Source organism: Oryx dammah, unplaced genomic scaffold (genome assembly GCF_014754425.2).
Source record: "Oryx dammah isolate SB20612 unplaced genomic scaffold, SCBI_Odam_1.1 HiC_scaffold_29, whole genome shotgun sequence".
NCBI lineage: Eukaryota > Metazoa > Chordata > Mammalia > Artiodactyla > Bovidae > Oryx > Oryx dammah.
Genome location: NW_024070213.1, coordinates 49,623,855 through 49,636,714, shown reverse-complemented (window position 1 = coordinate 49,636,714; position 12,860 = coordinate 49,623,855). Strand labels below are relative to the sequence as shown.

The following is a 12,860-nucleotide window of genomic DNA, read 5'->3' as shown; positions in this document are numbered from 1 at the left end:
TCATAATATGTGGCTTTTTTGTGTCTGTCTTTCAATGAGTATAATGTTTTCAAGGTTCATCTGTGTTGTATATACTACATATGTAGTATGTAGTATATACTTCATTCCTTTTTTAAAATTTATTTTTAATTGGAGGATAATTGCTTACAATATTGTGTTGGTTTCTGCCATACATCAGCATGAATCAGCCATAGGTATACATATGTCCCCTCCCTCCTGAACCTCCATTCCTTTTTAAGGCTGAGTGGTATCCCACTGTACGTATATACCACGTTTTGTTTATATATTCATCTTTTGATGGACATTGGATTATTTCTCTACCTTTTGGCTATTGTGTATAGTACTCTTATATGAACACTTGTTTTAAATTCTTTTGGCTATCAACTCAGGAATGGAATTCTATGTTTAAGTTACAAAGGAATGGCCAAGTTACTTCCCACAGTGGCTGAACCATCTTACATGCCCACCAGCAACGGGTTCCAGTTGCTTCACATCCTTGCTAACGCCTGCTATTTTCTTCTTCTTTTTTTTTTAATCTAGTCATCCTAGTGGGTATGAAGTTGTTCTGGATATGATTTACATGTTAGTTACTAATGACACAAACATATTTTCATGTGCTTGTTGGCCAGTTACATATCTTTGGAGGAATAGATAGTCCTTTGTCCATTTTTTTTTTTCCTTTGTCCATTTTTAAACTGAGTTTTTCCTTTGTTGATATGTGAGAGTTCTGTGTATTAGGTAAAGGATTTGAAAATGTTTTCTCCCATTCTGTGTGTTGTCTTGTACTTTTTTTTTGGATTGTGTTCTTTGATGCACTATGTTTTTTCTCAGTGCTTTTACATAAATTTAATCTTTTTGGTGATGATCATAAGAACAGTGAGCCAATGCCTATGAAAAGTCCAGGGCATACTTGGAGAAAAGCTTTAAATAAATGTAAGTTTTTATTCGTAAGAACCTCATTCTCGAAGCAGGGCACTCAAACCCAGTGCTCTGGCACAACCCAGAGGGGTTGGGGGAGGGTGGAGAGGGGGGTTCAGGATAGGGGGGACACATGTACACTCGTGGCTGATTCATGTTGCTGTATGGCAAAAACCACCCCAATATTGTAAAGTAATTAGCCTCCAATTAAAATGAACTAATTAAAAAAAACCCTCATTCTTAGTAGGTTTGTAACAAATGAAAAGGACTGATTTTAATAAATGGAAGAAACTATGATTTTTGCCAAAGTACTGGTTAACTTTTTTTGAAACTTCCCATTTATTGAGCACTTTCTATGTGCCAATCATGGCTGTAAATGTTTTACATGAATTAACTCATTTATTCCTCATGACAACACTATGTGGAGTAGGATATGGTTGTTTTCATTTTATAACTGAAGAAACCGAGGCACAAAGGTTAAGTAACTTGCTCAAGTTCAAACAACTAATAAATGCCAGAGTCAGGAATAAGGCTCTAAAGCAGTGCTGCTGTCCCATTGAAATTTAATGTAAGCCTTATATGTAATTCAAAAATTTCTAGCAGCTGCATCAAAAAAAGTGAAAGCAAGTGAAATTAATATAATAGATCAAAATATCAGCTAGACATGTTACTAACATAACAATTACTTTGCTTTCTCTTTGAGGTGGGTACGATACTATGAGAGCTTAAATATTGGTATGTGTTTTACACTTCTCAGTTCAGATGACTTAGGTTTCAGATGTTACATGTAGCTGCAGTATGGACAGTGCAGGTCTTAATAAAACCTGTGCCAACCACAGCTTGACCACTGTTTGCCATCATTCATACAGCTCTTATTACTTGAAACCCCAAATCACGTAGTTGATATGGCTTGACTTCTTTATTTTCAGCCCAATAAATATTAACCAGGTTTTCCTTATGGTGGTCTAGTTATCTCAGGTAGGCTCGTGTTCTGTTTTCACAGTTTTTAAATTTTTATTTGAGGTGAAAAAGAAAAAAACCCCTTTCATTTGCAAGCTCTGAGAGAGAGATACACTCAAATGACAGCATCTTTATGCACAATGGGGTAGGATTCACTCACCACTAAAAACACCAGTTTCTAAAAATAACAGCTTTTGTCTTTAAGGGCACTTCTTTTAGCCAGTGTATCTTATGAAATTGAAATGTATTATAAAAAGCAAAGCAGAAACATGAATAGTGTCTTCACTTAATTCAATCAACATTGAATTCAATCAACATTGCTGTGAACATTCTAGATGATTAGACGTGACTTAACAGGGAATTAGTAGAAGCTGTAAGAAAGTCCAAAAATGAAACTGAATGTACCTCAGAGTCTGACTGGTGACCATCAGATGGGATTCTGTCATCCGGAAGATGTTATGGATAGCCCGAGCAGCCAATACTTGTCTCATTGCTTCGTAAATCACTTCCGTAGTGTGGTCTGTTTTGACTGCCATTGATCCCAAAAACCGAACTATAAACATCTGCTGCAAAAGAGAGTCTGCAAGAGAGCATTTTCTGCTCAGGATCATGTTCACTTCCTGCCTGCCGACCCACGTACAAGAGGCACACGTGCTGCTCTGAGGACAGGCCAACTTCAGATTTTCCTTGCTTTCTGGAGGGCTTTCTAAAGCCAAAACTTCTCAGTACTCTGATTATGTAAACCACAAACCGCCAAAGCTCTGAATCTTCTATTGTCTATATTTTGTCTGTTTGGAACCATTTATTAGACTAGAAAAGCACCTTTTTCTTCATCTATAAAATGAAACCAGATGAATGTCCTTCTAGCACTAAAACTCTAGGTGACCACATGTAAGAGAAAGTGTATCATCTTACCTTTTCTCTGAAAATGAACTTTTCCAGATAATAGAACATACATTCATTACTTTGGCCTGCTGACAAAATCCTCTTATAGAAGAAAACTGATTTGAAGAAAGTGAGACCTGATGTTGGATCTCACTCAATTTATGCACATCATTTATTACTGGAGGGCAGTGATGACATTCCATAAACTCTGGGAGGTCTCAAACTCTTAACTTACTTGATGCTAATGAGCTTACAGTATTTGCTTCTTGATAATGACACATAACCTGACAAACAGTAACAGCAATCACAGCTGAAAATCATGAAGAAGGTTTGAAAGAACTTTTTTTTCCTGTAAGAACAACAGTTCTCCTTTCCACCATTTGAAAGTAAGAAGCCTACATTTTCTTCACTTGTTTTCCCTATTAGTATCCTAGCCCCTAAAAAACTGGTGAAAAAACACATTAGGGAAATATAACTGACATGTTATATAAATGGTTACTCCCATATGAAGATAGTTTTTACAAGTTTAATATTTTCTGTTTAGACCGGTAACAAACAGTGTGGACTGTGTGAAAAGTCAGCTAGAGAGTCAGATCTGAGGCACAGCCTATTTAATAACATTATTTTTCATTTTTCTGCCTAAAGCTGTGAGGACTGCCTCTTCACAAGTCCTACTTTTAAATTTAAATAAGTGGCATTTCATTCTAATGACATCCTGTGGCTTCAGTCAGGAAGCTGTGTTAAAACAAAAGGCTTGCCAGAACTTCTAAACTGTCCCGGCTGGGAGCTGCAGCTCTGTGGGGAAGCAGGTTATGGTTAGCTCTATCAGGTGTGTTCTTACGTACCTTACAAGAATGTAAATCAGACAACAATCTGAGTTATAATGAATTAAATACCTTTTATTTTTCCCTCCATCTTTCATGTCATCTTCAAATTTAAGAATGAGTTGTTTTTGTGCTTTTGCTTTTCTAAAATGAAATAGCGTATTTATGACATCTGGATTTTATCCTCTTGGAGTCTGTTTTGCAGTAATGTGATAGCAGATTTAGATTTGGCAACATTGCTCTGCAGGAGCTACAAAAAGGTTATGGATGTGGCTAAATGGTACGATGCTTGCAGAAAATCTGTCAACCACCCCTCAGTTTTTATGCTGCTGCTGTTGCTAAGTCGCTTCAGTCGTGTCCAACTCTGTGCGACCCCACAGACGGCAGCCCACCAGGCTCCGCCATCCCTGGGATTCTCCAGGCGGGAACACTGGAATGGGTTGCCATTTCCTTCTCCAATGCATTAAAGTGAAAAGTGAAAGTGAAGCCACTGAGTCGTGTCCAACTCTCGGCAACCCCATGGACTGCAGCCCACCGTGCTCCTCCGTCCATGGGATTTTTCAGGCAAGAGTACTGGAGTGGGGTGCCATTGCCTTCTCCGAGTTTTTACGCTAGACCTGTCCTAATAGCATTCTGTCCTAATGAGTTTTCACACAGAACATCTGTGGGTCGTAATTTCAATTCACAGTTCAAGTCAAAGCTTTTTAGAATATGACTTCACATTCAAGGGCCCTGATTATTCTGTGCTGGGGAAAGAAAAAGCACACAGAACGAGCCACTTACCTTCTGCTTCTGGAAATGTTGCATCCTCAGTTTCACCAAAGGGGTTGGTACGCCTAGGGGGACAGCCAGAGTCAAAACAATCCCAAGGGCGTCAGTTCAAAGAATGCTTAACACCTGAACTCTATGCAAGAAGGGGACGGTCTCTGGGGGTGGGGGTGGGGGGCGGGAGGGGAATGACATTCTCCCAGAAATAACCCCCCTTATTAGCCCATACCTGCCGCCTCTGTTCTGATCAAGGAATTCTGTAGCAGGAAGTACAATGTCAAACTGAATAGGTGTTCCAGGTGCAATTAGTTGTTCAGCTTCAGGTATAATGACTGTTGCTTTAGGAACTATCTTGTCATTTTCCATCTCTGAACCTTTCACGTTCTGGCTGGAGTACCAAGTTGGAAAATAATTTTTTTTGATGCCTTTTGACCTTAAGTTTTTACAATCAAATGAATACATGTTGAATGCCTATGTGACTTTTACAGGTAGATAAGGGAGAAGATCTAACTTACTCTTCCAATAAATCTTTTAAGATGTCATTCACGTCCGTGGTTAAAATTCCTTGGATATTCCCACTACCTACAGCTGGTTCTATGCATGACATTCCACATGATGCTAGACTACTTCTTCTATTACCTATTATTTCTTGTATCTTTCTCTCTTTAAGACAGGTTTTTGAGGGCAGAAGCTGTAGCTAAATCATATTTATCACTTGGTACACAGTTCAGTTCAGTCACTCAGTTGTGTCCGACTCTTTGTGACCCCATGAATCGCAGCACGCCAGGCCTCCCTGTCCATCACCAACTCCCAGAGTTCACTCAGACCCACATCCATCGAGTCAGTGATGCCATCCAGCCATCTCATCCTGTCGTCCCCTTCTCCTCCTGCCCCCAGTCCCTCCCAGCATCAGAGTCTTTTCCAATGAGTCAACTCTTCGCATGAGGTGGGCCAAAGTACTGGAGTTTCAGCTTCAGCATCATTCCTTCCAAAGAAATCCCAGGGCTGATCTCCTTCAGAATGGACTGGTTGGATCTCCTTGCAGTCCAAGGGACTCTCAAGAGTCTTCTCCAACACCACAGTTCAAAAGCATCAATTCTTTGGCGCTCAGCCTTCTTCACAGTCCAACTCTCACATCCATACATGACCACAGGAAAAAACCATAGCCTTGACTAGACGGACCTTAGTCGGCAAAGTAATGTCTCTGCTTTTGAATATGCTATCTAGTTTGGTCATAACTTTTCTTCCAAGGAGTGTCTTTTAATTTCATGGCTGCAGTCATCCTCTGCAGTGATTTTGGATCCCCCCAAAATAAAGTCTGACACTGTTTCCCCATCTATTTCCCATGAAGTGATGCGACTGGATGCCATGATCTTCGTTTTCTGAATGTTGAGCTTTAAGCCAACTTTTTCACTCTCCACTTTGACTTTCATCAAGAGGCGTTTTAGTTCCTCTTCACTTTCTGCCATAAGGATGGTTTCATCTGCGTATCTGAGGTTATTGACATTTCCCCCAGCAATCTTGATTCTAGCTTGTGTTTCTTCCAGTCCAGCGTTTCTCATGATGTACTCTGCATATAAGAAACATCTATTTCTGCTTTATTGACTATGCCAAAGCCTTTGACTGTGTGGATTACAATAAACTGTGGAAAATTCTGAAAGAGATGGGAATACCAGACCACCTGACCTACCTCTTGAGAAATCTGTATGCAGGTCAGGAAGCAACAGTTAGAACTGGACATGGAACAACAGACTGGTTCCAAATAGGAAAGGAGTACGTCAAGGCTGTATATTGTCACCCTGCTTATTTAACTTCTATGCAGAGTACATCGTGAGAAACGCTGAACTGGTACACAGTAGGCACTCACAAATGTTTGCTGAAAGAACACTACATTTTGGCGTAGCAGTCAACCACCTGGCTTTCCTTCTCCTGAGGGCCTCCCTCTCCCCTCCCTCAGTGGGCCCTCCACTGTGCTCCTCCTGCCACTGACTCTGCCTCAGTTCCACTGTTCACCCACTCTCTCCCACACTGCAAGCGTCAGCTCAGATCGCCCTCCACCCACCAGGCCTTGCAAGCCAGCCTGACCCTCTCCCTCCTCTGCAGTCCTGTGTTTCTTCTCAGGAAGTCAGGAGGACAGTCTTGGACTTCCCTGTGCCTCCAGGGCTTAGCACTGGAGCCACACAGGCTGTTCGGAGATTGTGGCCAGACAATAGAGCACTGTCTGAACAGTGATTTACTCTGTCTGTTCTCTTCCCAATGTCAGCATAATTTAACCTTTCATATGTTTATAATCTTTTCTCCCCAGCTAGAGTGTAAATGCCTGTGAGGGGCAAAGAAAGTAAAAGTATTTTGATTTCTTACATTATTTGAACCAAAAGAAGACTCTCAGTATCTATTCATTTGATATTTTGTGTATCAGTATTTCAAATTTCTCAAGTGTGTCAGTAACTTAATATGTTGTAAGGAAATATTTTATAGTATCATCTGACAAATGAGCATAATGAATGGAAAGTGGACAGGGATACAACAGAAGAGTAGATGATCACTACAAGGAGAGACACTTAGTTTAACCTCCACTGTTAACAGAAAAGGAATCCATGTCCTCTAGAGAAGCTGATGATCCTGAATGCGCTCGGTCATCTGGTGGGTGAGCTAGATTAAGAACTGAGTCTTTCCCACAGGGTCACACTGCCTTAGTAACCAGAATGACAGAGTCACACCTCCTATTCAACACAGTCTTTAAGAGGGGAGTGTGATACAAGTGACTCACTGGAGGAAGGTGTGAGTCTGACTTCCTTCACAATCTGTCCCTGTCTCCCTCCTTCCCAAGCTCATCTCTCTGGCCTCCCTTGGCTGACCATCATCTAGTTACACTGATACCTTTCAGTTCCCAAAAGACACCAAGCTCTTCTCTGCCACTCAGCCTCCACAGCTGATGTCGGGAATGCAGTACATCTGGCTCTCTGCAAGAGAGGCTACTTCTCATCTCTTACTTCTCAGTTTAAATACTATCTCCCCAGACAGGCCCTAAATTGGTCTCTTTATTCTTTATGACAACATTCTTATCTTTACCATAATGCTTTCTGTATTTCAACTTACTTACGTTTTGCCTGTCTTTCCCTACAAGTCTGTAAGTTTCACGCTCTAGCTCATTGCCTGGCCACATACTGGACATTTAACAAACGTGTGTTGAACAACAGGATAAATGAATGAATATCAGATATAAGTAACTGCAGAACGAGTGAAGGCCACACAGGAGATTTGCTTGGAAGTGAACACAGTTTGTCCCCAAGAACAGTTTCTCTGCTTCATTCCCTCACTGTCATCAAAACATTTCTTTATCCTTAATGAGTTGACCCTAACAGAGTACCCTGCCCCTCCACTGCTCAGAGACCACCGGGCAGCTGTGTGTCACCCTTCCAATCTCTGGGCAGGTTCAGCCAGCTGGCTAGTCATTTTTTTCTAGGGATTCTTCTATGGGGTCCTTTCTAAGAATGTGGTTTACATATTCTAGAACAGAAGAGAAAAATCAGTTACTGAATCTGAGCTGCAAACTTTTTTCAGAAAGCCAATCACACCTTCTAATTACTAACTTTGGCACCCCAGAAAGACGGCGTTTTAAGAGCGGGAAGAGGTGGTCTCGGAGGTGGTCTAATTCATTTCATGTCAGAGTCGGGACAGAGGCCTGGAGTGTTGATGACTCATTCAGGGACATCTATCTGTGTTCAGAGCAGAGGTGTTGGTGAGACCACGTCTCCTGACTTCAGTGCCTGTTCTCCGCTCTGTCCCCACACACTCGCGTGGTTTTACAAAGAGAGGACAGACACTGACCCAATCCGAGGCTCAGAGAGGAGCCCCACTGGCTTGATCTGTATTTCCATTTCCATTCATAAAGTGCTTTCCTTGAAGCTGCACTTGATAAGTATGCTACTTGTGTGTAAACTGGTATCCTTAAATTAGGGCACTGGAGTGTTCTCAAGACTTGTTGCCTCTTCCTCATTTTCATTCACTTGGCTCAAGTTCTCCTCACAGGACATCCCATGGGGCCCTCTGCCCTTCTCTTCTCCCACCCCACCCACTCTCTCCTAGGAAGGGTCATCAAGCAGTCTTCCCGCGCCGTTCCGACTGCCTCCCCACTTCTCATCTAGTTACACTGATACCTTTCAGTTCCCAAAAGGGGGGATCCAAAATCACTGCAGTCCTGCAGTCCTGCTCTGCTGCCATTCTTTCACGGACTCAACCTGTCTTCTGTTTTATCTCATGCTCTTCCTCCTCACATCCCCGTGTTGGGTGTGTGAACACTGGCTCCACACTGCACAGCACTGAGACCCTGGGAAGTTACTTAACTGAGCTTTCTGACAACTTTCTTCTGGAATCACTGGACGGTATCCGTAAAACACGTTAATGGGGTTCTTTCTATCATGCCATTGAAGATGGGTGCCTGATACACTCATGATTTAACTCACCCTTTGATACCATGCTTTCATCAGCATAACAGATAAATCAGCCTTCTATTATTTAACTAATGGAAAATCCCATTTAGATAAAGGGGGGCACTCCTAGAATAAATCCTAATGCAGCATTCTAAATAAGAGGATAGCTGTCTGTGTGAAAATGCTCACTATAAATGACAACAGCAAGGAAAGGAAGGGAAGACAACCAGTGTAGTCAAACAGACAATAATTGATGGAATAGTGTGCAGTTAAAGCATCACCCTGCTTATTTAACTTATATGCAGAGTACATCATGAGAAACGCTGGACTGGAAGAAACACAAGCTGAAATCAAGATTGCCAGGAGAAATATCAGTAACCTCAGATATGCAAATGACACCACCCTTATGGCAGAAAGTGAAGAGGAACTAAAAAGCCTCTTGATGAAAGTGAAAGAGGAGAGTGAAAAAGTTGGCTTCAAGTTCAACATTCAGAAAACGAAGATCATGGCATCCGGTCCCATCACTTTGTGGGAAATAGATGGGGAAACAGTGTCAGACTTTATTTTGGGGGGATCCAAAATCACTGCAGATGGTGACTGCAGCCATGAAATTAAAAGACGCTTACTCCTTGGAAGAAAAGTTATGACCAACCTAGATAGCATATTCAAAAGCAGAGATATTACTTTGACGACTAAGGTCTGTCTAGTCAAGGCTATGGTTTTTCCTGTGGTCATGTATGGATGTGAGAGTTGGACTGTGAAGAAGGCTGAGCGCCAAAGAATTGATGCTTTTGAACTGTGGTGTTGGAGAAGACTCTTGAGAGTCCCTTGGACTGCAAGGAGATCCAACCAGTCCATTCTGAAGGAGATCAGCCCTGGGATTTCTTTGGAAGAAATGATGCTGAAGCTGAAACTCCAGTACTTTGGCCACCTCATGCGAAGAGTTGACTCATTGGAAAAGACTCTGATGCTCGGAGGGACTGGGGGCAGGAGGAGAAGGGGACGACAGAGGATGAGGTGGCTGGATGGCATCACTGACTTGATGGACGTGAGTCTGAGTGAATTCCGGGAGGTGGTGATGGACAGGGAGGCCTGGTGTGCTGCGATTCATGGGGTCGCAAAGAGACGGACACAACTGAGTGACTGAACTGAACTGAAAGCAACAATTATGAAAAAAGTAAAAATATGAAAAATATGTATGTGAAACAAATGCACATATGAAAATAGCACTGTATGTGCTGATAAGGCCTGCAGCTGTAACATGGACACACAAAAGGTGATTTTCTTCCTTATTTTAAAAAATTTTGTTTTGGTTCCATAACTCTGTTGATACTGATACAAATGTGGGGAGAACGCCTATTAGACACTCAATGCACATTCTGTTTGCTCAGGCTGGAGGTACATGGGCCCAGGGAAGGACGCTGATGTTGAAAGCTGACAGCTTTGAATCCTGGCTTGGTCCCCCATCTGTGGTGTGACCTTGAACAAAGTGTTTACCCTTTCCTGGTCAGAGTTACTGTTTCTGTAGTACAGGGCTCAACTGGGAGGTCTGGAAGGATGAAATTTCTAGTACATGTGAAATTCCTAATACAAAGTTTGGCTCCATAAAAGTTACTTTTCTTTTGTCCTTTAGTTACCTGGGGCATGGACTTTCTTGTTTTTTTGCAAAGCTTGTAATTGGAGTCACTGCTTGGAGAGCCGTCTGATTCAACTTGATGGCGACTGCCTAAAAATCCACAGGAAGACACACTCAGGTCCAGGAGGTAGACGCTTACCTTTCACACTAAGAAAAGTGCTGAGATGCAGGTGGGGTGGCTGTGACTTACCTCTGGGTTGTCAGTCAGGTAGATCTGTCTGGAGATGTTGTTTATTGCACATATCCACTGCAGAGGACATTTAAAAAAAAACAAAAACCTGCTGAATCCCAAAGTCACCCACCATACTACAACAGAATGAAACAAACGAAATCTTTACCTCTTCATTTTCCTTTCTGCTTTCTGCCTGGAGGATTATTCCCCTGAAATAAAGTACATCTAAGTAAGTGCTTCCCAGATCTCTGTGACTGGGGCATACTTCCCTCCCCTGGGCCTCAGGTTTCCCATCTCTACAGTGAGCAAGCTGGACTCAGACCTGCTAGCCCAAGGTCATGATTCTGCAGCATGGACCATCTTGTGGCCCTGCGTAGATGATCCAAGGCAGCCCAAACTGTGGCCTCACCACTCCTCCAGCCACACCCAAAGAAGCAGCAGCCATTCCACGCCTTCCTAAGAACTGAATCTCTGCATGCCATGGACTGGGAGTAAGACACGTGCAATCCTGCCCTACTTCCATAAAGGCATCGCTCCTGAAGGGACTCCACGCCTGCCAGCTCCTGTGTTCCTCATCGCATCTCTGGGAGCTGGGGAACATGGATCACATCCCTATTTCTTATCTCAGGGAAGTGAAGCCCAGAGGAGTTTCATAACTGCCTGGGACTGTGACTAGAATCCGGTATCTTCATTCCCAAGTCATTTCCCAGCACCCAGGGAGGAAGGATGATGTCTGAATATGCTCTGCCAATCTGGGAGAAGAGACGGTCTACACCATACAACACTGCCCCCTCCCCTGAGAATCTCAGCTCAGAAGCCCAGTGGAGAAAGGAAATGTAAGCAGAGCAGCTCTGAGCACAGGCCACTCCTCCCCACAAGCAGGTGAGGCCTAGAACACTTCACGGGGCTCCGGACTACGTGAAGCAGTTTCCGACCACTGCTCCAAGTGAGAGGGGATCTCGCTCAGACGGGGTCTACTGTGGTGATGTGAGGCTGCCTCTGTGTAAGTGTGGGGTCGGTCACTTCTGGGCCCAAGGTGCACAGCAGTATGTGGGGACAGCGTGTTAATGACACGATACTGCTGCAGCCGAACGTCCTGCTCACGTCAGCTGTGTCAGCTGGAGCAGTGGATGCCTCAGGCAGGCACCCACTTTCCCCTTTAGCTGCACAGCCAACCCACATGATGTGGACACAAAGGCTTGTCTAGTAACAGGAAGAGCCTGGCACCACCCCTCTCTCTGAGTCTCTACTGATCAACAGCTCCTTCCATCGCTCTCTACACATGTAGGTCACCCCTTCTCCAAAGCCACACAAATCCTCCCTGGGACTTCTTTTTCTTGGCTGCGTGGCACGCACGATCTTAGTTCCCTGAACACGGATCCAACCTGCACCCGCCACAGTGTAAGCATGGAGTCTTAACTACTGGACCTCCAGGGAAGTCTCCTCCCTGGGACTTCTTATAAAAGGCAGGCTGGACTCCATATGGTCCAGTATCCTTGCTTAAAGAGAACATAAAACAACCCTCTGGAAAGGTCGACATCACCCAGAGCAGGGCCTCCCCCAAGGAGGGCCAGCATACAGAGTGACTTAGGAGGCCCTCACAGAGGCGGACTCACTGCCCATTCCTCCCACATAAACCCGCGTGGCCTACGCTTTTCCATTGGGAGTGGTGATCTGGAAGCAGTATCGTCGGTCCTCACAGTCCACCGCCATCACCGAGCAGTTGTCCAGGTCCTGGATCAGGCCCCCGGCCACAGCGCCCCTGGGCTGGCACATGAGATTCCCGCCTTGGGTGAAGAAGTAGAGTCTCTCCCAGGTGGTTGAGACCAGCCCTGTTTTACTGTGAGAATTGAATTGTGAAAAGCCCATGAGCACTAGGAAGCATGAATGGCACCTCAAGAGTCTTGCTGCCTCTTTATGGGTACTGATAGTGTTTCAGAGGACTTCCCTGGTGGCTCAGATGGTAAAGCGTCTATCTATAATGCGGGAGACCCAGGTTCAAGCCCTGGGTTGGGAAGATCCCCTGGAGAAGGAAATGGCAATCCACTCCAGTACCATTGCCTAGAAAATCCCATGGACAGAGGAGCCTGGCAGGCTGCAGTCTATGGGGTTGCAAAGAGTCGGACACGACTGAGTGACTTCACTTCACTTCAGTGTTTCAGAAACGATGGGTTTCTTGACATTAAAGCATAAGTGCTTTGAAAAGAACTCAAGTGCAAAGACTAGCAGTGGGGGGGACAGTGCAGCCTGAGTGAGTGAGGAGA

At 43.8% G+C, this 12,860-nt stretch overlaps 1 protein-coding gene across 2 annotated transcripts in view; it reads right to left on the bottom strand.

Moving 5' to 3' along the window:
- APPL2 (adaptor protein, phosphotyrosine interacting with PH domain and leucine zipper 2) overlaps positions 1–12,860 on the bottom strand; it is a 55,580-nt gene that overhangs the window by 5,563 nt on the left and 37,157 nt on the right. For both annotated transcript variants that reach the window (XM_040234818.1, XM_040234819.1), the window contains exons 11-17: positions 12,248–12,436; positions 10,763–10,805; positions 10,615–10,671; positions 10,426–10,514; positions 4,585–4,743; positions 4,371–4,423; positions 2,284–2,458 (exon numbers count right to left, since the gene is read on the bottom strand). In XM_040234818.1, the coding sequence (XP_040090752.1) occupies positions 2,284–2,458; positions 4,371–4,423; positions 4,585–4,743; positions 10,426–10,514; positions 10,615–10,671; positions 10,763–10,805; positions 12,248–12,436 (765 nt within the window). The remainder of the gene's footprint in view (positions 1–2,283; positions 2,459–4,370; positions 4,424–4,584; positions 4,744–10,425; positions 10,515–10,614; positions 10,672–10,762; positions 10,806–12,247; positions 12,437–12,860) is intronic.